At 41.6% G+C, this 26,349-nt stretch overlaps 1 protein-coding gene across 22 annotated transcripts in view; it reads right to left on the reverse strand.

Moving 5' to 3' along the window:
- Nucleotides 1–2,504: 2,504 nt before the first annotated feature.
- The window catches only part of ADHFE1 (alcohol dehydrogenase iron containing 1), a 33,423-nt gene continuing 9,578 nt past the window's right edge, over nt 2,505–26,349 (reverse strand). For 3 of the 22 annotated variants that reach the window (XM_067712188.1, XM_067712194.1, XM_067712195.1), the window contains 12 exons: nt 26,231–26,284; nt 25,701–25,855; nt 25,358–25,554; nt 23,557–23,634; nt 21,872–21,977; nt 18,447–18,599; nt 16,542–16,640; nt 13,833–13,911; nt 13,565–13,661; nt 13,208–13,240; nt 12,872–12,945; nt 10,584–10,941 (listed from right to left, as the gene is read on the reverse strand). In XM_067712188.1, coding sequence (XP_067568289.1) covers nt 10,723–10,941; nt 12,872–12,945; nt 13,208–13,240; nt 13,565–13,661; nt 13,833–13,911; nt 16,542–16,640; nt 18,447–18,599; nt 21,872–21,977; nt 23,557–23,634; nt 25,358–25,554; nt 25,701–25,855; nt 26,231–26,284 — 1,344 coding nt within the window. In that variant the 3' untranslated portion in view covers nt 10,584–10,722. The other 19 variants (XR_010936481.1, XR_010936480.1, XR_010936479.1 and 16 more) reach the window with 19 other exon arrangements.

Consider the following 26,349-nt stretch of genomic DNA (forward strand, 5'->3'; position numbering starts at 1 on the left):
GAGGGACAGGAGTGCAACACGCCAGCTATTTATTATGGCACTTGGCAAAAATCAGAGAAACATGACCTGCTTGAAACAAATTAGTAATTTTGTATCAAGAAATAAATTAGGGATGATGTATTTTAAGTGAAAATGCCACCATATATGATAATTTTATGAAAGTAATATTATATAAACTTTTGAGTACTATTCCTTTAATTTTCCTTTCCTTAGCAAGTACATTAATCCATATAAATGAAGCTGTGACCCCTAAGGACTGTTTCAGCTTTTAAGGAAATCAGTAGATAAATAGGATTTGACTTAGAAAAATGTACTTGTTTTCTCAGAAAACAATTATATATTTTTGCTACAGAAATGGACATAATCTCTCACACTCTTTTAATAGCTGGTAAAGTCAAGAAACACATCTTTTGTATATTCTCAAATTGTAAGGGCCAAAATGATGGGTATTAGGATAAAAAACACGAAGACTTCCTAAATCTGTTTCTTCATGCTTGACCTTTAAATCCTTCCTTTACAAAGTCATCATCAGTATGAATGCCAAACACTCCTCCTGGTGAGTCACAGTGAGACATCTGGTTACTGGTGGAAATGGCATCGAATATTTCAGAGAGATAAAGAATGCATTTTCCTATCTAAATTGATTTTACATTAAATTTCCCAAACTCAAAATCTCACAGTAAGGACAAGGTAGTACATAAAATCTAGTTATGGTATTTTCAGGCTTGGAGAGGAATTGGTTGAATAAAGTAAGACTCAGACAGACCAAGGGGCTGGAGTGGAATCCAGGGCCCTGGACCCCTGGACTCCCTAGTCTTATGCTGTTCTAATGATGCCACATCACCTTGCAAAATATATTACAAGAGGTCTCGAATTTACCTGGACTTTCTTTGAGGGGCTGGGGCACACATGTATTTTTGCTACGCCAAATGTATTTTGAGACATTGATCAACAACTTTTACTAAAGTTTCCTGAAGGATCTCAGATTGGCAGTTTCACTGTTCTCTGCCTTATTCACAAAGCTTCTGCTCTCAGAATCCATAATTCTCCTGAAAAGCTGGAGGGAATTTTAGCTAGATATAGTCTGATGGTAGAGATGAAATTCTGTCGGGACTCTCTTGTGCTTGCCTTTTGGGCACTTGGCATAAAGAATCTGAATGCTCTGTAGGAACTAAAACTATACCTTAATGATACTGTTCCTAAGTAAAAAAAAAAAAAAAAAATATATATATATATATATACACACACATAGTTATCTATAATGTATCTATATATGTGTATAAAATTATGGGGAGAACATATATTTTTAAGTTTTGTTACTTTTTAACAGTGGCTCTCTTCTGGATGGTGCAATGTGAACAAATATTTTCTTCTGTGTGTCTCTTTGTACTACCGGTTTTTGGTACTGAACATATCTTATGTGTGTAATTAGAAAGACTCCCAATAAACAATATTTAAATGTTATTTTTAAAATCCCAAGTAAACAAAGATGTTCACAGAGATAAAGTAGGGCCAGGCAGGTTGAATGGCACAGTAATGCCCTTCTCATGTTTTTTAAAATCCTGATGTAATTATATACTTTATATAATTATATACTATAATATGTAATTATGTACTATATATGCATACATCCTATGCGCAGTAATTACATATAATTATATATGTAATTATATACTCTACTTGATATACTTTCTGATGAAAACTTTAATCCAGTTTAAAATATGGATAAATCTGCAAGTACACTGAGATCTAGACTGCCAAAGCAGTGCACTCACCACTGGGAGGAAGAACGAGCCATAGACGTTTCAGCAGGCTGGGAATAACAGGAGGCAGATGACCCAGCTACCAGGATTCGACTTGCATCCTGAAGTCTGTAAACCGCAAAACGGCTTGCTTTTGAATTAATTTATTCTGAGCACCAGAACCATTTTCCAAAGAGGGAATTACCATGTAGGTTGTTTGTGTTTTTCTCAAAAGAACAATTGCTTCACCAGAGGATCCATCTCTAATATCTTACCCCTTTGGATTTGTTTTTACCTTTTAAATATTAGTTACTAGTAGTTTTATGAGTCTGACCTAAAACAGCAAAGTGATATTTTTCTTTCTTTTCTCTTCCTCTTTTAGAATTAGAAAATATGTGCTTATTTTAACAAATGCAAACAACACAGATGTTTGTAAAATAAAAAGTGAAAGTATAAAATATAGAGTAAACATTTTCTCTTAATCTTCTATCCTCCAAATTCCATTTCTTCAGTGATCCCTTTTAAGTTTGATGTGTAACGTTCTTTCTAGAGATATATATATAGACATATATTTATATATAATTTAAAAAGTAAAAATCAGACCATATTAATATATAACTGTCCTTCAACTTACTCTTTTTCACTTAGTTTATCATGGACGTATTTCTAATAGAGTTATTCTCATTAGTAGCACAAAAGCATTCCATTAATTCCATTTAATATACTATGATTTATTTATCCATATATTAATGAATACTTAAGTTCTTTCAAATTTTTTATTGTTAGAAAATGCGCTGCCAGAAACATCCTTGCCATATTTCTTTACACACTTGTGGTAGTATTTTATAGGATAAATTTCTAGATGTGGGGTTGATTACTGGGCATAGGATAACACACATTAATATTTTTGGTAGATACTGAGTGTTTGCCCTTTTGATACATGGAGCAGGGGTAGTCTGCAGGGTTTGGGGCAGGAACATGGACCTCTAAAGTCTGGCTGAGAGTCCAGCATGGTGGGCATTTGTCCAGTGTGTTCTATGGAAGTAGCTGGACTTGGAGCATCAGGGAATCTTCTACAGGATAAAATTATATCACATTCAAGCTGGTAACAGGGATGTTATCTGTGGAGGTGAAAAGACAAAGCTCTTGCTAGATCAACTTCTGTTTTCAGAATTACGATGGCCAATGGTAATTCTTTCAGTGAAAATGAAAATTAATACAGTTTCATTGACGCTTCAAACAGAGCAGACAGATCCTCTTCTGACTGAGGGCGTGGTGCAAGCTTGGTGACCCTTTCCTGAAACAGTAAACAAAAAGAATTACTCAGGGCTTTGCAAAGACAGTTTGTAAAAGCTACGAGGTATGTAAATTAACTCAGTCATGAGAAACAGTAACGTGACAATAGTCATAGCTTTAAAAATCATATTTCTTGTTTGCTTCTTACTAGCTGATTCCCAGCTCAGAAGTTTATCAAGTGATGCCTCTTCCCTGCGAAGTTTTCAAAGCCATTACTCTTGCCTGAGGTCCTGAGAATAGCCTTCTGCTCAAATGTACAGAACCAAACCAACCTCAGGAAAAACACCTCCTACAATGCCAAACCACGCCAGTCTGGTGCCCCTGCCAGGCTCTCCCTGTGTGGAGGGCACTGTCCCAGGCACGTGTGCAGCCAGGGAAGACAGAACGGGGTCATCCTTGGCTTCAAAGACCATATATTTTGCAACTTGGACTTCATGTATATTACAAAGGACTTCACTAGGACATTAACTTTCAGGCTATGGGCAGCAAGTGACTTTTTTTTTAAAAAAAAAATTAAGGTTTTATCTCTACCTTCCCAAATGAATTCAGTGATTTCCTTACTTTCTCCAGCGATTATTGAGTCAAGTCAGCAAAGACACCAGCACCTCCTACTGCTATTGACACTCCCGTCAGTGGCTCCTTAATCCCCAAATTTCCAGGCCTAAATGAAATTAAGAAACGTGCCAGTGTTTTGGTTGCATGTTTGTGGGTCTCTGGGTCCGTTATCTGTGATGAGCACCTGTGTGGGACAACACTTGGTAGGAGAGCAAAGCTCCATGGGGCAGGGCTGTGCCCAGTGCCCCACGTGGCAAACAGGTGCTCAGCAGTTACTGGTTGGATTAATAAAGATGATGGGAGGGGGGATATTGGCATCTCAAGGTTCACACATACGAGATAGGACTCTGACTCCCCCATCGTTCTCCCCATAGCAGCCAGAGTGATTTTTCCGCATTGCAAGTTTGATCACACCATTCCCTTGCTTAACACCCTCTGATGACGTCCCACTGCAATTAGAACAAAACCATGTCCTCTAACCCCAGCTCTGACTCTTCTCCCACCCGCTCATCTCACTTAGACCCCTGGTCCCCCTTCAGTCCCATGAAAATGTGAATCTTCACCCTATCTCAGGGCCTTTACGCTCTGCTTGGAATGCTTCTCCCAGATCTTCACCTGGCTGACTCCACCTCCAATCAGAGGCCTTCTCTGACCACACTCGCTGGAGTTCCCACCACACTGTCCCATGTGAAATCACTATCCCATTACCCAGGTTTCCTTCAGACCACTAATCATTATCTGAAATGATTTCATTTGTGTCTTATTTGTAGAGTTGATTAGATGACCATTGTCTGTCTTCCTCACTAGAACGTAAGCTCCACAAGGGAGGGAAGGGACTTTATTTTCTAAACTGTATCACATACAATTCATGGTATATAGTAAGACATCAATAAGTATTTGTCAGGTAAAAGGAAGAATAAAAAGAAGGAAGGATGTATACAAAAATTAACTTTAAACGCACCTAAATGTAAGAGCTAAAACCTTAAAACTCTTAGAAGAAAATGGGGAAATATTCATGACTTTGGGTTTGGCAATGATTTCTTGGATATGACACCATAACACAGGCAACAAAAGAAAAAATAGATAAACTGGACTACCTCAAAATTAAAAACTTTTATGCATCAAGGAATAGTAGTGAAAAGTTGTCTTTTCACTACTAAGAGAGTGAAAAGACAACTCAGAATGGGAGAAAATATTTGCAAATCATATATCTGATAAGGGATTAATATCCAAAATATACATATAATTGCTACAACTAAATAACAAAAATCCCCAAGCAACTCAACTCAAAAATAGGCAAAGGACGTGAATAGATGTTTCTTCAAAAAAGATACATAAATAGCTAATAAGCATGTGAAAAGATGCTCAATGTCATTAGTTATTAAGAAAATGCAAGTTAAAACCACAAGTTACCACTGCATACCTATTAGAATGGCTGTCCAAAAAATGGAAAATAACAAGTGTTGGTGAAGATGTGGAGAAATTGGAACCCTCGTGCATTGTTGGTGGGAATGTAAAATGATGCAGCCACTATGGAGAATAGTTTGATAGTTTATCAAAAAGTTAAACACAGAACTACCCTGTGATCCAACAATTCTATTCCTTAGGTATATACCCCAATGAAATGAAAGCAAGGACTAAAACAGATACTTGTTCATTAATGTTCACAGCAGCACTATTCACAATAGCCAAAGGGTGGAACCAACCCAAGTGTCCATCTGCAGATGAATGGATGAACAAAATGTGGCCTTTCCATACAATGCAATGTTATTCAGCCATAATAAGGAATGAAATTCTGACACATTTAGGACATTATGCTAAGTGAAGACACAAAAGGACAAATATTGTATGATTCCACTTACATGAAGTACCTAGAAGAGGCGAAGTCACAGTGATAGAAAGTAGAACAGAGGTTACCAGAGGCTGGGGGAAGAGGAGAGTGGGGAGTTGCTGTTTACCATTTAGCAATAGAGCAGGGCTTCTTTTGGGGATGATTTAAAAGTTCTGAAAATGAATAGTGATTATGGTTGCACAACCCTGTAAAATGTACTTAATGGCACTGAGTTGTACACTTAAAAATGATTAAAATAGTAAATTTTATGTCAGGTATGTTTTACCACAATTTAAAAAAAAAGAATGGATGGACAGATGGGAGAAGGATGGGGGGCAATGCTGAAGAGGATGGGTGAAGCCAAGGTAAAGCTTCATATCCCAGCACAGACCCTAAAGAATTCTGAAAATCCATAGCAAGGCAGAGACTTGTTCACGGTGACTTATGCGCACGTTTGTGGCAGGGTGCAGAACGGAAGTTCGGTATTTGCTATGGCCCAAGTTGCCACATTATTCTGTTGATAATGGCAGAGCGTCTTATCTGATGAGCTCAAGCACCCTTAAAACAACCCCGTTCATCTTGCATGAAGTAGTCCAGGACTCTCAGCTCAGGCCAAGCTGAGCTGAGTTTCTCTTTCACATTTCTAACCCCCCAACGATTGGTTCAACAGGGGCAAGGACGTAAAGTTTGTGATATATACTTGCACGTATCACTTGTGCCATATAAAAGCCAGCCTCTCAGGATTCAGATGTGTTCCGCACTGCTATTATTTATAGACACGTAAGACCGAAGGACAACTGATTAACATGGGCAGTGAAATAAATTCAGACTACTACTTTTAGCACATTCATAAAATAACATTTTAGCAGGCCTGTCTGCCAGGGAGTGGAAGTGCTCATTTCGGTAGACAGCTCTCCTCAGTAATGAAATGTTTTGATGGGAAATGTAAATGTTTCTTTCCAGAGGTTTCAGAAATCCAGCTTGGAAGATTAATTTATTCGTGCCTGCTCCCCGAGCAGCCCGGCTATGGCAGTTGGAAACCTCTGTACACAGGGCCGCTATTTGCTGCCACCAGTATGGGCTGTGGTGTTTGGTTAAGAATACTGGCCTGGTTGTTCCAGAGAAAACCGATCCCTCTTTGCTGAACATAAAAGAAGCTTTATCAGATGTTGACTGCATGAAATATCCTTTCTGGTGATGTTCTTTGCAGGAAGAGTCTATCCCTCTCACCACCTTAAATCCTGTAATACTAATAAGTGAAGATTTGTCTGCTGCATGTGTGAAATTCTGAAGTTGCCATAGCATTCCTGTAAAATGTTCACTAAAAAAAAATGAAACAAAAACCCAACAGTAGTTCAACTGCAAAACAGACAAGCTTATTTCCAATATGCCTTCTAAAGTCCTATGAATATTCCCCCCTTCCCCATACCTGCATATAAATCTGTCATATTGACTTCAAAACTGAACTAGTGCCAGTGAATTAAAATTAACTGTGTTTCTCCTAATCGTGAAAACATGATCAAAGGAAAAAAAGGCAGCATCCACCTTGGGGCTGCTTTATGAACATAGCTTGAGGAAATCCTGGTTTCCTACTTTATAGACATGACTTGTATTAGAAAGATTCAATTTACCTTGCATCCTTTGTGAAACTAAGAAATTAGTTTTGTCTAATTAAGGTTCTGCTATCTGTGATTTCCCAGTATGACATGTGCACTGAGGCATTCAGAATGATACCTAATTAACTTGCTATTTTAGAGGATGGTCTCAAGTGTTAGTCTGGATCTGTTGCTGTTTGGAGCAGCTTTTGAAAGTGGAAGCCTGGGTACAGTAGAATTAAAACCGTCCACACCTGCCAGTGTGTGCTGATGGCTGGAAGATGCATTGCCACAGCAATTAAATGGCCAAGAATATCATCCAGTTTGATCTGAAACTCATGAATACCATTCTTGGAGGCTGATAAACACATCTGCCTGAACATTTTCCTGGGATACACAAGCAGAACCTTTCAGAGGACCCCCTGAAGAGCGGACACTCTTGCTGGGACCATGCTCTAAGAGCCAGAGGCTACATCAAAATCGTGGTGGCCGCTCGGCCTCTGGTATTTCTGGACAGGCTTTCATGGCTCCTTTTCATTGGCTGAGTCCTATTAAGTCTAAGGAAATTGCTCAAAAACAAGGACAGAAGATTTAAGAGGAGAGGGTTGCAGGAATGTGCTCCTTTAAATGTTCACTAGCCCGGGTTAGGTGCTATAGAAGATAGATGAGCAAAACAGACAGGCTCCTACCTTCATGGAACTTTAATAGGTTTTGAAAAAATGATTGTGATGGCCATAGTTTTTATTTAGTCCCTTCGACTTACAGGTTAGGACTGTGGGTTAGAACTGGTGTCTCTGCTATACTGTGAGACTCCTCTTTTTCTCATTCATTTATATTTTTGGATGCAACTGAGCCCACTGGGCCTGACCCTAAATCAGGGAAACTCGTGGCCCATGGGCCATGTTTTGTTTGTACATTGGGAAATCAAGGAATTCAACACAAACATCCCAACTGCTGATTTTTCTTAAAAATCCAAGTTCTACCAACACTGGGAACTGAATTTATGCTTGGTGATAATAAATTGTAGCTGAAAAGCTGCTCACCCAATGAGATGGGTCATGTGCTTTCCAGTTCACCAAAGTCCCCACCATTCCCTAGTGCCTTAAATTACTTTGTTCATTGCTATTATTTACCTTGCTCCTAGGGACAGATAAGTCTGTGAATCCAATCCACACAAATATTATCTTATGTGAGTGGTGAGGTTTTCAACATTCTAAGTACTTGCTAAGTAGGGAAGAAGCCAGTTTGAGGCCTTTGCTTAACTGAAGTGGGCTGAGGGAAAAGCACTGCCACTTGTGGTAAGCAGGATGCTGTGTGAGTGGATATTCTAGCTGTTAACTCTGTTCCAACGTCAGGGATAGATACATGAATGCCTTAATTTTGGGGAGAACTGCCTTATCCTCATAGCGTTTGTTTGTTGTTGTTGTTTTTTAAATAGAAGTATAGGGCTTCCCTGGTGGAGTAGTGGTTAAGAATCTGCCTGCCAGTGCAGGGCACACGGGTTCGAGTCCTGGTCCGGGAAGATCCCACGTGCCGTGGAGCAACTAAGCCCGTGCCCCACAACTACTGAGCCCATGCACCACAACTACTGCGCCTGCGCTCTAGAGCCCGTGCTCTGCAACAAGAGAGGCCACCACAATGAGAAGCCCGCGCACTGCAATGAAGAGTAGCCCCCACTTGCCGCAACTAGAGAAAGCCCACGCGCAGCAACAAAGACCCAACGCAGCCAAATAAATAAATTTTTAAAAAGTATAGTTGATTTACAATATTGTGTTAGTTTCAGGTGTATAGCAGTGATTCAGTTATATATATGTACTTTTTTCAGATAATTTTCCATTATAGGTTATTACAAGATATTGAATATAGTTTCCTGTGCTATACAGTAAATCCCTGTTGCTTATCTGTTTTATATAGAGTAGTTAGTATCTCTTAATCCCAAACTCCTAATTTATCCCTCCCCCTCTCCCTTTCCCCTTTGGTAACCATAAGTTTGTTTTCTATGTCTGAGTCTCTTTCTGTTTTGTATATAGACTCATTTGTAATGTTTTCTAGATTCCACATATAAGTGATATCATATATCTGTCTTTCTTTGTCTTACTTCACTTAGTATGATATTCTCTAGGTTCATCCACATTGCTGCAAATACAATATTTCATTCTTTTTTATGGCTGAGTAATATTCTATTGTATATATACCACATCTTCTTAAGCCAATCATCTGTTGATGGGCACTTGGGTTGCTTCCATGTCTTGGCTATTGTGAATAATGCTGCTATGAGCATTGCACGTATCTTTTCAAATTAGAATTTTTGTCTTTTCCGAATATCCTCATGGTGTTTAAGTGACCCTTGCCTTTCGCTTTTTTTTTTTTTTGCGGTACATGGGCCTCTCACTGTTGTGGCCTCTCCTGCTACGGAGCACAGGCTCCGGACGCGCAGGCCCAGCGGCCATGGCCCACGGGCCCAGCCGCTATGTGGCACGCGGGATCCTCCCGGACCAGGGCACGAACCCGTGTCCCCTGCATCGGCAGGCGGACTCCCAACCACTGCGCCACCAGGGAAGCGCGCCTTTCGCATTTTGGACAGGAGGACTTAGTGAGTGCTCTGGGCCTGGTGAGCATGGTGTCATCTCCTGGCTCTGAGCTCTCTGTTTTATGGTGAATTACAACAAACAGGGTCTTGGCCTGTTAGGCTCTGGTGCTATAACACAAGGGTATCTGATCCTAAATGGAAGAGAGGTCCAATGGGGGATAAACTCTTTTCATGAGAACCTTGAGAGGGGAAACTTTACATCTATTATAATTCTACCATATAAATGATAGCTGCTCATTTTAAATTCTTTTTTTTTTAGTTTAAATTCTTTAGGAGCATATAAATAAATGAAATAAGACTCAAAGTGACACAAATAAGTATACATATATATATGTATAAAATATATAATCTCCCAAATATGTTTAAAAAGTGATTTTGTAATCATCTTAATTTAAAAGCCATGTCTATTCTTCACAAAATAGTAGAATTTGTAACTCTTTATAATGGAAAATAATATTAGTGGCCCTTTTGGAATAGCTTCACATAGTTTTATAGGGGACTCTTAAAAGAGCAGAAATGGAGAAAAGGGAAATCCTGCTATACTCAAGATAAACTTGGTTGTTTTTGCCTTAAATTTTTATAAAGGATCCTTTCATTACATCGTCAAAGCTTCACGTAAGCCACAGTTTAATGGAAGAATATAAAGGCGAGGGAGCCTTGGCCCCTTCCCCCTGGGGAAGGGGAGAGCTGCTGCCTGGTGGGGAGAGACCTGGGTTGTCATCTTCTTCCCTAAGATGCCCCAAATGGACCGTGTCTCCCCTGGAGCCTGGTGCTTCTTAGAAGGCAGTGCGGATGGGCTGCGTCTCTTACCTGGGGCAGTGTTCCTTTCACTAATGCGGGGATGTCGGCCTTGGAGTAGCCAATGGCAGCTAGGCCATCATCCACATCCAGATCGAATAAGAATTTCCGCAGCGTGTCTGCCAAAACAGGCCCAGCATCTGGGATCCTGGCAGTGCGGGTGTCGGCTCCTGGAAGACACAAAGCACTGACTGTAGAGGGGAGGAAGCTGGCCCTGGGTGTGATTCAGTCACAGGATAGCTGAATACATAACCTGCTGCCGGCCCCTCACACTGAGGACAAGGGCACCGCTGTGCCCCCAGCCGGGAGGCCGGCTCAGCTGTCAGCCCCGCAGAAGACAGGCCATCCTGGGAGCCCCCAGAGCCTCCATAGAGAAGTCGGGGAGCGGGGAGGAGGGGGCGCTAACTTGGCTCTCACATTTCCAGTGGGCTGCTCGCCCTCTGTGTGGTGGGAAGAAGAGAAACGGCCCAGAAAAGAGGCACAGGAAGGAGACCAAGAAAGAAGGCTGGTGTTTGGATGAGGAGGAATGAGCATCTGTAGGAGAAAACACAGCTTATGTAACTTTCAAGGCTTGGAATTTGCTGACATCTAGAGGTCTACACATTCAATGTCCTTTCTCAAGGCGACAGCTTAGGAGGAGAAGGAAAACCCTTTGCAAACACCTTGTGAGTCAAGGATCTACAGAAGTTCAAAAAACTCCAACATTAACTGCCAAAAAGGAGGAAAATGACAAAAATGGATTAGGTGTGGCCAGGGAAGGAGTATATTTCCTCTCTCTAGCTAGAAAACTTTTTTGGACTCTGTTGCCAAAGGGCAGGTCCCTCTAAATATATATTATACAACCTGTCAGGCAGAATTAAGAATAAGGAGACTCTTAGAAAGCAGTATTTAACATGTAGATAATAATGATATCGGTGAATGAGGAAGAAGGTTGCCAGGGATTGGAGATTCGTAAGGGCAGAATTTGGACATAATTACTAATTAATACACAAAAGCATAGAGATGTCAATCTGGAAGAGCCAGGGGGTTCTGCCCTCAGGTAGGGTGGCAGTGAAAGTTCCCAGATGAAGGGAATCAATCCTAGACCCTTAGCACTCACGCCCCACGCCCCCATCTATCCTGGTTGGACACATTCATCGCCGCAATCAGAAGGGACGTGCCGCAATCAGAAGGTAGCATTATTTATTTATTATCCAAAATGCCTCATGCTGTAGTCCAAGTCCACTTTCTCTGTATAGGTCAAAAAGAGACTAGAAGGCATGGTTCACTCCATACTGAAGTATCTTATTAAATCAGTTTTAGCCTTTCTGTTCTCTGACAGAGACCTGTTTATGTTATCCAGGAAAAGGTATAAATAGAACCAGATACAGAGCTAGTTGGGAGAGCAGCTGGATGGAAGGTAAAACTTGCCCGACAAGGCCAGTCTGTATTACACAGCGGCAGCTCAAATATGGATTAAATGGAGGGTGACACATGATACGGGGTTTATGAGGTTCTTATGTTCCCGGGATTGCTGCCATCCAAAGCTCCAGGTTTTCCTATGAAGTGTTTTAGAAAAAAAGAGAAGGTAGGAAAGAGAATACATTGGTATAAAGCTAAGACAATCTAAGATTACATAGGGAATCAAAATATTTAATGCCATTTACAACAACTTGGATGGACCTAGAGATTGTCATACTGAGTGAAGTAAGTCAGATAGAGAAAGACAAATATCATATGATATCATTTATATGTGGAATATAAAAAAAGGGCACAAATGAACTACAAAACAGAAATAGAGTTACAGATGTAGAAAACAAACTTATGGTTACCAAGTGGGAAGTGGGGGGAGGGATAAATTGGGAGATTGGGACTGACATATACACACTACTATATATAAAATGGATAACTAATAAGGACCTACTATATAACACAGGGAGCTCTACTCAATACTCTGTAATGACCTAAATAAGAAAAGAATCTAAAAAAGAGTGGATATATGTATATGTATAACTGATTCACTTTGTTGTACACCTGAAACTAACACAACATTGTAAATCAACTATACTTCAGTAAAAATTAAAACAACAAAAATATTTAATGGCTAAATATGGAATAATATTAACCAAAGATTCCTATGCAAGAGGAAAGTACCGGTAGTTCCTCTGGCCTGAGTTTTGTCTAATAGAGGCCTTGCTTTCTCAGTAGTTTTGTTGGTGGCCTGGAATGTTAGGTTTAGGCTCTCTAAAGTTTTCCCATTTACCATACATCTAGCCTACTATTTGGGCTCCTGCCTGTTTACGTATTTACAAAGGGTCTGAGTCCCAACGTAGAGCTGAACAATATCCCCAGTCCAAAAGGGAAAAGGGATACAAGATCCTTGGAAAAGTAGGCACCATGTTTCTGGCCGTACATGCCGGGAAACCTAGCAGTGGGAGGTGGAGGTGAAGCAACACATTCGGAAGGATATCTGTGTCATTCCTACCTTCTTGGAACTACTCTCTCCAACGGCTCGAGCTAGAGGAGCATAATGCAGTTTTCTTTTTAGCTTTTCCCTTTCTAAAACAAGTAGGGGAAGAGATGTTTTAAAAGTTAATTGAATACTTAAGTTTCCTTAAAAGAATTCTTGTATTAGAAAAATACCAATATTTTACTTAACACTAAAGCGACCCTAAATGTAACTGTATTTCTTGTAAGATTTAAAAGGCACTGTGAGTATATTATTATAGACATTATCCTAAAAAAAAGCAAACAAATTCTCCTTTGGGGAACTTTTTATAAAGTTTCTAGTTGTTTAGGTTCTCTATAACTGGGAACTTACTGTTACTTCCTGATTTAGATTCATTTTTAGTTCCTATTAAACAAAACAAAAACCATATATAACATGAAGAGTATATAAACAGTTTCACTTTCCTGGGGGACGAAAACAGTGGAAATATTATTACTGTAAACTTAATGTAAGCAGTACTTTGTTCCATTTCATTGCTGATAGACTCTTAGAAACACAAAATTACAGAATTTTAGTGCTAGATAGGAATTTGAGCAGGTCCCTGACATTTTATTATTAAATTATCCCAAGCAGTATTTTTTGGTATTATTCTTTACGGTTTATCTTCAGAAGCATCCTAGGAAATGCTCCACATATGTGGGTCACAGATTTATGATTCACGGTTCATACCCAATATTTCTGCCATCTCCAGGTGGTGCTCGGGAGACATCTGTGCCGTGAAAGTGAACACTGCTGGGGAGGTGAGTACCACAGAAAGGCCATGGGGCTGGGGAGAAAGGAAACATGGTGACCAACGTGGCAGAGCCAGTCTTCAACATGCGTATTCTAGATATTAAATTACTTTACCTTGTACTCCAAGCAATCAAGAATTGACAAATACGTTTATGGCAATTGAGAGGAGTCTAAGACGAAATTAAAGGATTGATTATGATTTTACCACCAGTGGGTGATCCACATTATAATCCTTTGCTTTATATGTCTTCACTAAGCCTGAAATTGGGTAAGACATTCCATGGCTAGAAAAGAAAGAAAGTCCATATGTTGACATACAGATATCAGAAATTCAAGTTAACAATACTCTATGGGAGAGCCCTTCACAGTCTCTTGACAATATTATTAACCCACAAAGTTAGACATTCTGTTTTCTTTGATTCCTATGGGGATACATTATTATGCAGTTGATATTTGGTGCTTTCATTCACAAAACTTCTGAAATGTTAAAATTCAAATGCTCACAGAATTGTATGCCGTTAAAAAGTATTGATGCTTAAGTTGCTGGCCAAGCACATTGGTTAAGCTTATGATCTTGAAGAAATCAAGAATTCACTTTGAAGTTTCTTTAATATCTTCAGGGTATGCATTTTCTAGCTTGCTCTGCACTGCCTTGGCAGTGTGTTCCTTCACAAACTGAAGATGTGGGTGGGAATTTTATGAGCCAAGATGTACTGCACTAGACATGCAAGCTTGTTCCGCCAGTGATCTGTCTTGCCAATGATTGATACCTTCTTTTAAATGCTACGTACTAATGGGAGTTGAATCATACGTGATTGTTTCAGCCTGAAAGGCTATCCAGAAAAGGCATTTTCGTTTTTATTTGTGGGGATTTTTTGGTTGGTTTTAATGGGAAAACTCTTTATCCTCTCGAATTGTTAGTGAACAAATAGGACAATATGATAATTTACTAGATGACCCAGAAGATACACGTTGTGACAAGTTAATATATTTACAGTTAATATATTGAAAATGAAATGTTTTACAATAGTAAAATGGTCTGTAAGTCTATTAATGTGGGTTATTGGATGACTTTGTTTTTATTTGCTAAAAGATTTACATTTCATAGACAGATGAAGTATTTTGGTGAATTGTATGATTATCCAAAAAATGGTGCCCCATGCCTGTCATCTCTCATGAGGCAGATCAGAAGCTATCGGTTCTCTGAGTTGTTGGATACTTAGGGACGTGCTTTACTGTTTTCGGGCTTCATAGTATTCGGAAAAATATCGCTTAGCATGCTTCCGTGATGTGAAAGGGTTCATGTAGCTTTCAAAGTACCTTTTTAACAATAGCCAATATTTTAGTTTGATTTCTTTTATTTTAACAGTTATATATATTCTTTGTAAAAAAGAAAAATGATCCATAATCCTATTTCCTCAAGATAGCCATTATAGAATATTTCCTTCTAGTCTTCTTACGCATATGTTTATGATCGTATTGTGCACTGTTTTTGACGTTGCTTTTGTTACTTAATATTCTTTATAAACATTTTCCCATATCATTTTCTATTCTTCTAAATTATTATTTTAATAGCTATTTTATTCTTTGAGTACTAAACTTCAGTTAACCATTCCCAAACTGTTGGGAATTTAGGTTGTTCCTAAAAGTTTCAGTTATAAATAACTTTTAGGTGAATATCCTTATAAGGATATTCTTTGACCATACCATGATTATTTCTTTAGGCTACATTTCTACAAGTAACATCAGTGGGGCAAAGGGTATAAACATTTTCCAAGCTCTGGGCAGATTTTGTTCAGCTGCTTCTTAGAAAGGTGGTACCCATCTATGCTCCCCTCAGCAGCAGAGTTTGAGGGTGAACATTTCATTGCGCTCCCCTAGCAAAGGCCAATTCTTAATTCTCCGTGTTCACTGGTTTTCAAGTTTAAGGCAACATACCAATAAAGTTCTGATCAAAAGACTAATTCTGGCTATTGACAAATATTCTAATCCCCTTCTTTTTGAGAGAGATTAGGAGAAAAAAAATCCTGTGTTTGACGTTTTAAAAACCCATGACACATGATGAAGATGTGGACAAATCAGAACCCTCATCCGCTGTTGGTGGGAATGTAAAATGGTGCAGCCACTGTGGAAAACAGCCTGGCAGTGCCTCAGAATTTAAACAGAGTTACCATATGACCCAGCAATTCCACTCCTAGGTATATACTCAAGAGAAATAAAAACATATGTCCACCAGGTAAACTTGTACATGACTATTCAAGCAGCAATATTCATAGTAGCCAAAAAAGTGGACACAACACAAATGTCCATCATGTGATGAATGAATAAATAAAATGTGGTATTTCGGTGCAATGGAAAATTGCTTGGCAGTAAAAAGGAAAGAAGTACTAATATGTGCATGGGATGAACCATGGAAACATGATGCTAAGTGAAAGAAGCCAGGCACAAAAGATCACATATTATATGATTCCATTTATATGAAATGTCTGGAATTTGCAAATCCATAGAGACAGAAAGTAGATTAGTAGTTGTTTAAGACCTGGGGGTATAGGAGGATTGGTGGGCGACAGCTAAGGGGTACAGGATTTCTTTTCAAGGTGATAAAATGTTCTAAATTTATTGTGGTAATGGTAGCACAACTTTGTGAATAGACTAAAAACCACTGAAAGTTTTAAATGGGTGAATTACATAGTATGTGAATAATTAATAGCTCAAAAAAGCTGTTACCAAAAAGAAAAAAAATCTATGACCCGATAAACTGCATTTGAATTAAGAAAATATTATGGGACACAAAGTTAAATATCTTCTTTCTATAACATATTTAAAATCTGACCACATGTCCTAAATTATAAACATTTAAAAAATTTAAGGGCAATAGCTTTAGGTGAAGAAATAAAATCTCAAATTTGCTCACCACAGATGAACACCAGCATTTCCAAAGCCAATGCCAGCAAAAGCACTTGCCAAGTGCATATTAGACCTTGCTTCAAGATCGTCAGGATTTCTGACAGCCCTGTGGATGACATCAATACCTAACAATAACACATCTACATTGGCATTTCCTAGTGAATAAAGAGCCGCCTTAGGGAAAGATCTGGAAAAAAAAAGAAATGCTACCCGATAGGAAGAAAAATTAGGCAAGTTATTCAAAGGACACCTTGTCTTCTAGACGAAAACCAAAGGGAAACATATTTTCTCATCAACAGTTTGAGCAAAGGCATAATAAATATGCTGTCAGGCTGCTCATGGGATAAAAGTGCCAGGGGAAGAAAGCACTGACCCTTGGACTATGAAAGCTGCTCAAGAAAAGCGCCCTGAGACTCATTCTTCTTCTTCACTTGTCAATGACCTTGATCGCGGCTGTGAGTGGACTCAGAGTAAACACATACTCAGAAGGCCCAGGGCCCAGGCTGGTTTGCTGAAGTGAGTCCCTGTCGCCTGGGGCTACTTACTGGCCAAATGAGCCGCCCAGACATCTTTCTCTCTGTGATACCACCCCAAATCGGACCCACTGGAGACCTCTTTTGGTATCTGTGGAAATTGCACATGTTATTTTAATACTTATTACTGTGGACGTGGGATGTTGTTGTAGGACAAGCCTTCACTTGCTCCATCCCTCCTCAGTGCCACTTTGGAAAAGCAAATTCTCAAAGGCCCCTTTCAGATGCAGCTCAGCCTTCCTGCTCCAGGGCTTGGAAACCCTGCCCCAGGGAGGAACCCTAAGACAGCCAAGGGCACCCCTTCCTGCATGGTTTTTTGTGATCCTGCCTGGAGTAAGGGCTCTTGCTATGAAATAAAAGTGCCACAGCCCTTTTCCTCCTTTCATCTGGAATAGTTAGGCACGTGTGTCTCTTTCCGAAACCCAGTGTTCGTTCCTTATTCCCAGATAACAAGGTGAGACAGCAGGTGAGGGAGCTTCAGCCTCTCTTCTGTGCATTTCGCCCCCTCACCTCCCACAGCGGCCATGCCAAGCCTTGTGTCCCCGTCAGACACCTGGCTGGCCATCATCTGCATCTGCTTCTACCCAGACAAATCCTCCCTGCTGGGCTCCAAGCTGGAGACAGTTCTGTGTCCCTCCCCTGCCTCTACTACAAAATGCTGTCCTAGGCCCCTCCCCCTCCAGGCCGAGGAGGCACCGCGCTCACATCTAGTCCTAACCTGCCCGTTCTTGCCCTCCGCTGTGTATAAATACAAAGGGGAGTTCGACTTTGCACGAGTCTTAATGTCTCAGGGATCAGTTTTCATCTCTAAGTATATCTGTGCTCTCTCTCAAGGGTCTATTATGGCTATTTCATGCACAAATCTTTCCAAACCTTTTAGGAATCTTTTCAGGAGGGCTTTCATATCTCCCAGGACAGACATCTCTACACATTTATTTCTTAAATTGAGTTCATGTGCGTTTGCTCATGGGTCCACCCCGTGTGCCTCTGGACAGGGCCTGGTGGGGCAGGGCCAACACCTGTCTCATCTGTGGTTCTCATTTCTGCCCTTGGTAGCCAGACCTCAAAGGACATCTCCCTTCCCCCCGGTTTGGTTTTGAGGCTTTGATAAACCTTCTACCTGCATCCTTCATAAATTAGGGGCTCCTATGTTGTCCCCTCATGATCTTTGCCTTTTCAGATCAAAGGATCCAGTTTTCATCTGTCCTCATGGGGCTCCCTCCAGAGGTTGCTGGTCTCTGGTGCTTCTGTACGTACAGTGACTGATTGTTTTGGTGAGCGGGCTTGCTCAGGACATGTCAGGATCTGGTGCGCCACATTTCACGGGAAGGTGGAAAGCGGCTTTTCTGTTCCGTTTCCGTCCCCTCCGGGCGACATACCTCTTCAGGTACTTAGCAACGATCCTCAGCGCGTGGACTGCCCAAATGTCACTGATGGGGTTGCTGCCCTGGTAGGCTGGCCGAGTGATGGGATTTGCAGGGCAGGGGCTCCGCATGTGGTACGGGAGGGCAGTGTAGGACTCCAGGGCGTGACTAACAAGGAATATTTAAAACACACAGTTGAAAGCATCCTTTTCCTCCTTTCCTCCATTCAGATCCCAAACCGTCTCAGAATGCTCGGGACTCACTCCCCTGTGGATATGCTCTGTAGTGCTGATAAGCACAACTCATGTCACTAATCAGCCTCTTGTCCACGACAGTCATTGCTTATTATAGCAATTAACACAGGGAAGTTGACATTAACAGCACTACAGTGGTTTTGACCAGTATGTATAAGATTACATATGGTTCCTTTCTAGTGCCAGTATATCTTTATGATGTTGAATTTTTAAACATTTAAGTCATCAAGAAGAGCACTGAATCTGAAAAATGACTTCCTTCTAAAGTATATTTACCATTTTATACCTTGCATTGATCAGACACCATATTACCCATCCAAGAAGGGTCATAGTTACACTAGCCTCCTGTGAGAGTGCAGTGCAGTGGGTCGGCCCCCCTGATGTAAATTCTGGCACCAGACTTTCCCACTGTGGGCCTGAGGGGAGTCACCATCCTCCCTGTGATCCTAAGATGAGGATAAATCATTGTATGTCTTTCTTCATGGTGCTGCTGTGAAAATTAAGTTCACATATGTAAAGTACCAGCACTTTGTAAAACTTATCATTCACCATTATTATTAATTCTTGGCCTGAACAAAAAATCTAATTCTTTCTTCTTACATGCTCTAAATTCAGGGTTGGCTGTTTTAAGAATAAAGCATCAGAGCTTCCTTTACCTACTGGCCTGCCATGAATTCTAGCTAATCGACTGCAGAAGATGAGAATAAACACAATCAGCTAGATCAACGATTTGTTGGGAACACAGTATAACATGAACTACTTTGTGCATGAGTTATAGTTTTCAGTCTTAGAATGGAGAATTTACTTCTACATGTGTGAAGCAGATAACATCTTTTGAAAAAGTATTAGAACTTCAAAAAGAATTAGTTGGTGGACAAAAGCTATGGGTTTGTGGTTCTAAACAGAAAATCTGGGCAAGGCAAGAAGGAGGTGTCCACGTGGGGTGGACGGGGTGCTGATGAGTCCACCAAGGTGCAGAGGTAAACCTCTGCCCTGCTGTGCATCTTGATTCTGGGCACAAGATCAGATCTGTCTTTAAGGGCAGATTCACTGAGCTGAGCTCACAGAAACTATGTGTAAAACCTGGAAGTCTGATTATTGATTTATAACAAGAAATATAACTGCTGAGGGGGACAGACACCTGAGTCTTCTAGGTATCCATTCTCCCTATTGGCAAGTCTGTGGATGCCCAATTCTGGTCAGAAAGCCCATGGAGCCCTAACGAGGGGAACTGCCTCTAAGGTTGAATACAAGGGTGTGTCCATCTTCAGAACAGGCTGCTGGGCCTCAGGGGCAGACTCCTCGGGCCACGTGCGCTCTCCCGTGGTCAGTCCTTGGAAGGGCCACTGCCATCACTCTCCTTTCTTCTGAGCCCACTCCCCGCTTTTACTGACAGCAAAGTCTTTGGGTCTGTGAGTCATTCATTTAAACGTGACTGCTTTAGTCTGTTATATGTTTATTATGCAGTTCACAGCTAGGGAGCGTAATCTTATTTCCAAGTTATTAGAGGACAACTCTTCAGAGTACTGACAACATTGACCAGGATGGAGTTGGACACAGTTTTCTCCAGTCTCTTGGCGGGCAGTGTAATGCAGTAAGAAAAGCAGACCATGGACTTGGGTAGACCTGGATGTGAATCCTAACTCTGCTGCCTCCTGCTTGTGTGAACTTCACTCGACAGTTGTTAATTGAGTACCAATGACGTGACGGTCCCTGTGCCAAGGAGTAGGGATGGAGAAGCGCATGAGATGGTCCTGTCCTTGCCAAGCCCGCGGTGCAGTGAGGGAGACTGGGGTGTGAAGAGCGGTGTCTCCGAAGCAATGCACAGGCCCCCAGTGGGTAAGAGCAAAGGACAGAGTGGTTCTTAAGGAGAGGGGAGGGGAGGGGAGGGTCAGCAAAGGCTCCATCAATGACAGAATGCTCCAGTGGAAAGTGAAAGAAGAGTTCTCCAAGCAGATAAAGTGCTCAGCACTGGGGACATTCCAGGGACTTTGGCTTTCAGACAGTAGGTGTGGAAAGGCAATGACAGACTTGTAAGGTAGAGGGGTGTGTGTGTGTGTGTGTGTATAAATGCCAGTGTGTATGCACGGTGGTCATATTGCATTCTGGAAGCTTGTTGAGGCCAGTATGGAGGACAGACAGAAGGACTGTGGGATGGAAGCAGGGAGACTGATAAGGAGATTGGATACTGTCCAGGCAAGAGCTGGGGCAGGCCTGAGCTGAGGCGGGAGCAGATGGGAGAGATTGAGTTGGACAAGAGAGGGGCTCTGTGGCTCGGTGTGGGCACGTGGCGAGGGAGAAGTCCATACTGGGTCCTGCTGCTCGCTAAGGTCAGGGACCCAGGAGGGGAAGCTGTGAGGGGTGGGGGGATTGAGAGAATTGTAAGATTTCATCAACTTCAAGATGCCATGCTTTATAAGATGCACCATTAAAAAAAAAAAGTACCACTGAGGAAGAAAACCATACTGCCATGCCACAGATATACAGATATGCCTTGATTTCAGAGATGTTAAAATGAGAAGAAATGTGCATGTGCAAATGGGTGGAATAGGGTATTTTGGACCAGGTGAATGTGGAGCACCCGTGAGTCCCCGTGATGCCGCTGGAATGCAGGGCCCAGAACTCGGGAGCGAGGCCTGTGGCAGAAACACTGATGAGGGAGCCGTCAGCACATGGCAGATGAAGCCCAGGGAGCACATGGTGTGACCCTGGGCAAGCTGCTCAACACCTCCAGCCCAGTTTTCTTTTCTGTGTGGCACAGAGCCGTGGTGAAGTGATGATGCGTGTGAAGTGCCGACAGCGAGCCCTTCCAGCTCCGGCGGTGGGCGCTGCCGCCCCTGCTGTGTGCCTGAGGCTGCAGCCCTGGCATCCCCTGGTTAGTGCAGCAGAGGCAGTGCTGTGGGTCTGAGATGCTGCCTGCCAGCTGCCGCTGCTCCCCTCCCTGTGCCCCCGTGGCTGCAGCTGTGGCTGGGCCGGTCCATCCCAAACAGCAGGTTTGTGGCTCACCTAGGACCTCACCTCATCTTTACAGCTTAGCTTTGTCACTCGGGAAAGGGGATAATGACAGCCAAAGCCAGCGCTGTTGTGGCACACAATCAGTGAGTGCTTAACAAGGGCTTTCAGCAGTAAAATACTGTCCGTCAACCGAGTACCGGCAGAGCCCCTGCAGGTGGCATGGGTACCTACCAAAGCACATCGAAGCCACTGTTGGCGATCACCCGCTCAGGCATGTACAGGGTGTGCAGAGGATCGATCAGGCCCAGTGTAGGTTTGATGGCTCGCGAAGCAATACCTAAGGCAGGGATTTTCAACAGAGGCTATAGGTACGTACACAATTTTTAAAAATTTAAATAACTTTAGGGTAACAAATTATCCTAAAAAACATAAAACATGAGGGCTTCCCTGGTGGCGCAGTGGTTGAGAATCTGCCTGCTAACGCAGGGGACACGGGTTCGAGCCCTGGTCTGGGAGGATCCCACATGCCGCGAAGCAGCTGGGCCCGTGAGCCACAACTACTGAGCCTGCGCGTCTGGAGCCTGTGCTCCGCAACAAGAGAGGCCGCGATAGTGAGAGGCCTGCGCACTGTGATGAAGAGTGGCCCCTGCTTGCCGCAACTAGAGAAAGCCCTCACACAGAAACGAAGACCCAACACAGCCAAATATAAATAAATAAATTAATTAATTAAAAAAAATATACCATAAGTCTCCAGATCTCATTAGCCTTTAAAAAAAATTAAAATATGAGATAAGATTCATTCTCATATAGGGAGGCAGCAAGGATTAGCGGGAAGAGATTTGGGGTCAGAAACCAGGTTTTTCAGCGGCCGAAGCCCCTTGCAGTTTACACGAGCCACTATACCCATGTCTTCCCAGCTCCAGGGAAGTAAATAAGCTCTCAGGGCTTATTTACTCATTAAACTCTGGAGAGCTGGTTTACTAGCAAACCACTGGTTTGGGTCCTTGCTCTGTGATTTGCTGCACGTCTTTGGTACGTGTCTGGGCCTTTCTGAGTTCTCTGTAAGATTAGACTCTAATAACACAGGGCTTCCATCCCTCCCGGAGCTGTTGTAAGGATCACAGTAGATAATACGACGGGAAAGTCTTTAAAAAAATTTAAGGTAGTATTTAAGTGTTGGTTTCTGTTATTATTATCTTTAACAATGTCAAAGGATAATGTAATTTAAAAAGAGAAGTTACCATATATGTGCAGTTCAATGCCAATCTATTCCACTACGAAGGCCTGGAAGAAGGATATTGAACCAGACTCAAGGTGAGGGACATTTCCCCTACATTAGCTGAGAGTCAGAGAAGAAGACAGGATAAAGATGACAAAGAAGGTAGAAAGCAGAATGGTGGTTACTTGGGAATGGGGCTGGAGGGATTGACTGGGAAGGAGCATGAGGGAACTTTCTGGAGAAGTGGGAATGTTTTGTATCTTGACTGGGGTGGTGGGTACTTGTGGTATATATTTGTCAAAACTCATCAAACTAGACTCTTAAAATGTATACATTTTATTATATAAAAATTACACCTCAATGAAATTGAGTTAGAATGTAAAAAAGATGTCTGAGAAAGGGAATAACCACTTATCACTGATCTATAGTCACTAACTTGGGCAGAAAAATGGCCAATTAAGATTCATGGCATTTCAATAAGCTTTTGTAGGTAATTCTCAAAAACGTGTTTATTAGACTGCTTCATATTTTTTATATGTATGTGGGAAAAGAAAGAAAATGTGTCTATGTACATACCCTTTCCTTAACTCTGTAACTCCTTGAATTTTAAATATTAGGGTTAAAGAAAAGGGGGTGGAGTTGGTTGAAAGGTAAGAGAGAGAATTAAAAAAAATTTTTTATGGGCAAAAGTTCTTACCAGTCTTTACTTTCAAGCGTTCATAGTCAAAAATGGCAACTCCAGTAGTTTCGCTCCCAGTTCCTGAGGTAGTTGGGACTTGAACAAAAAAAATGTCAGTTTTAATAAAGCATCTAAATAAAGGTCAGTGGAGATAATTAAGTCTTAGGAAATAAGGAGCAAGGTTAGAGGAGAAAGCTTTGCTGCCCTTGTTTGCTCACCTGATGTCTGTATTTGTATTAACATGCATGTATGCTTAATGTGTATGACTGTGTCTACATTAACATGTGAGTAACAGGTCTGATGCCTGTGTTGGCATTAACATGCCAGCATCCGTGTTTAACATATGTGTGTGATGGCAGTGTCTGCATCAATACACATGCATGTTTGGCATGTATGGTGTCTATGTCTGCATTAACATGCATGTAAACCTAACGTACGTGCAGTTCATATGTATGCATGATGCCTGTATCTGTGTTAGCATGTATGTTTGATGTCCGTATTGACACTAACATGTATGTATGCCTAATATGTATGCATGATGTCCATGTCTGTATTACACGCATGTGTGTTTAACGTGTATGTGTGATGTCTGTTTCTGTATTAACAGGGAGGAGTTCTGGGAGCCTCGGGCTCCTCTAGCGTCAGAGCTTAAGCAGCTGCAGTTGGGAATTCAAAAGCAGGCCTCTCGGCATCTCTGGGAAGAAAACTCGTATTTGCCGTCTCTAAAAGACATCTTTATTCCCTCTTGGCAGCAAGAACAGTAACACTCTGCCTTTGCTGGACTCTGCGGTTTTGTAGTTCTGTCAAGTTTCTAAACTTCACTAATCACCCCTCTGTGTGATGCTGACACAGTTTCACCAGAGGGTTCCATTTGCCAGACATCAATTATGCTGCCCCCTGCTGATCACTCATTCACGTCAAAGCAGTTCATCCGCTGTCAACTCACTCCTGCCCCATCACAGGGCCCGTTCACAGTGGGAGTAGGAGAGCGGGAGGAGAGAGAGGACAAGACTTTACACTGATATTTTCCTGGGGGTGGGTGTGGTGGGATGAATTGGGAGATTGGGATTGACATGTATACATTAATATGTATAAAATAGATAACTAATAAGAACCTGCAGTATAAAAATAAATTAATTAAATTAAAAAAAACCCTGATATTGTCCAGCTAGTACATTTTAGATGTAAGACTTTAGACAGTGATATGCTGACAGCCATAAAATGGGAGGGAAGACAAGACAGAAACGTCCCAAGGTCTGTGTGGAACAGACAAGCGATTCTAATTTGGATGTGCGTGTCTGTGCCCTGGCAGCCACAGAGCAGGTGTCACCCAGAGTGACGATGCCACGCTGGCCACATGTCCCAGGGCAGAGACAAAGCCCCAGGTCAGCTGAGGAGCCATTAGGTGGAAGAAAGGGTTGAGTCAACATCAGAAAAATAAAAGGGAACGTTCCCCTTAAACTTCACAGTGGCTGGCAAAGTGGGACAAAACCGAGAGGGGCTCAGAAGACAAACCTGCCCACAGGAGGATCTAATAATCTATAGACGATGACCTTCCCTTCTCTTCCACATAGTGACTTCATAGCTTAACTCTGCAAACTTTCCTACTAGTGACCCAAATTTTCTCTGTCTGTGCAATAATGAAAATCAGAATTTTAAACATGAATGAATGGCTCTCTGTTTCAATCTCCAAACAAGGTACTATATGGAAATGAAGAAATCAGGAAACTTTGGAAAACATACACCCAAAAATTACTGGCTTGTGTCTTTCCTGAGGCCTTTTGCCAGTTGCAAAATAAAAGAGACAAACAGTCTTTACCTGCAATCAGAGGCTTAAGAGGCACAGTCACAGGCTTTCCCTTCCCAATGGGAGCATTGACGTAGTCCAGGAAATCAGAGTCAGGGCTGGATGCATACAGATTAGCGGCTTTGCAGGTGTCTATGGTGGAGCCGCCACCCATGGCCACGTAGGCATCAAAAGCTCCCCTTCTGGCAAATTCAATAGCTTCCATGAAGCTTGGAGAAGGGAAAATAAAGGCCATATGTCGGGTTTTTCAGAAATAAATTGCCGAGCCATTAAATAAGGCCTGGGGCAAGTTTCAATCAACATTGGTATGTGCTGACTTCTGCTTAAAGTAAATTTAAGGACAATCAAAGAATACCTTCTATCGGTTGGTTCCACCCTCACATTATCATAAACCTTAAAGTTTATGCCATTCTTCACCAAGGAATCCATCACTGTCTGTACAGGAGGGAGTTGGGAGAGGTTCTTGTCTGTCATCAAACAAACATTTTTAGCACCCATGTTTTGTAGGTCCTACAATAACAAAAATAATGTATAAGTTAGGTTTGATTACACTAGATACTTCTGGCAAACTTAACATTGAGTCCAAAACAAAAGACTCAACTGCTGTCAATTTGTACTTGTTTTAAAATATACAGGGACTTCCCTGGTGGTGCAGTGGATAAGGCTCCGCACTCCCAATGCAGGGGGCCTGGGTTTGATCCCTGGTCAGGGAACTAGATCCCACATGCGTGCTGCAACTAAGAGTTTGCATGCCACAACTAAGGAGCCCCTATGCTGTAACCCGGTGCAACCAAATAAATAAATAAATGTTTTTAAAAAAGCCTAAATAAAATCAAATCAGTGTAACGTTTATAGTAGAAGACTGTAGAAATCTTAAATACTTGCCATGCCCACTTCCTTTGTAACTCCTGCTCCGTATCTAATGTTTGAAACAGCCATCTGGAAATAAAAAGAGATTTAGGGGATGGGTGTTTAGAGAGTTGGTCATTTCACTTCTAAAACCC

Source organism: Pseudorca crassidens, chromosome 17, assembly GCF_039906515.1.
Source record: "Pseudorca crassidens isolate mPseCra1 chromosome 17, mPseCra1.hap1, whole genome shotgun sequence".
Taxonomy (NCBI): domain Eukaryota; kingdom Metazoa; phylum Chordata; class Mammalia; order Artiodactyla; family Delphinidae; genus Pseudorca; species Pseudorca crassidens.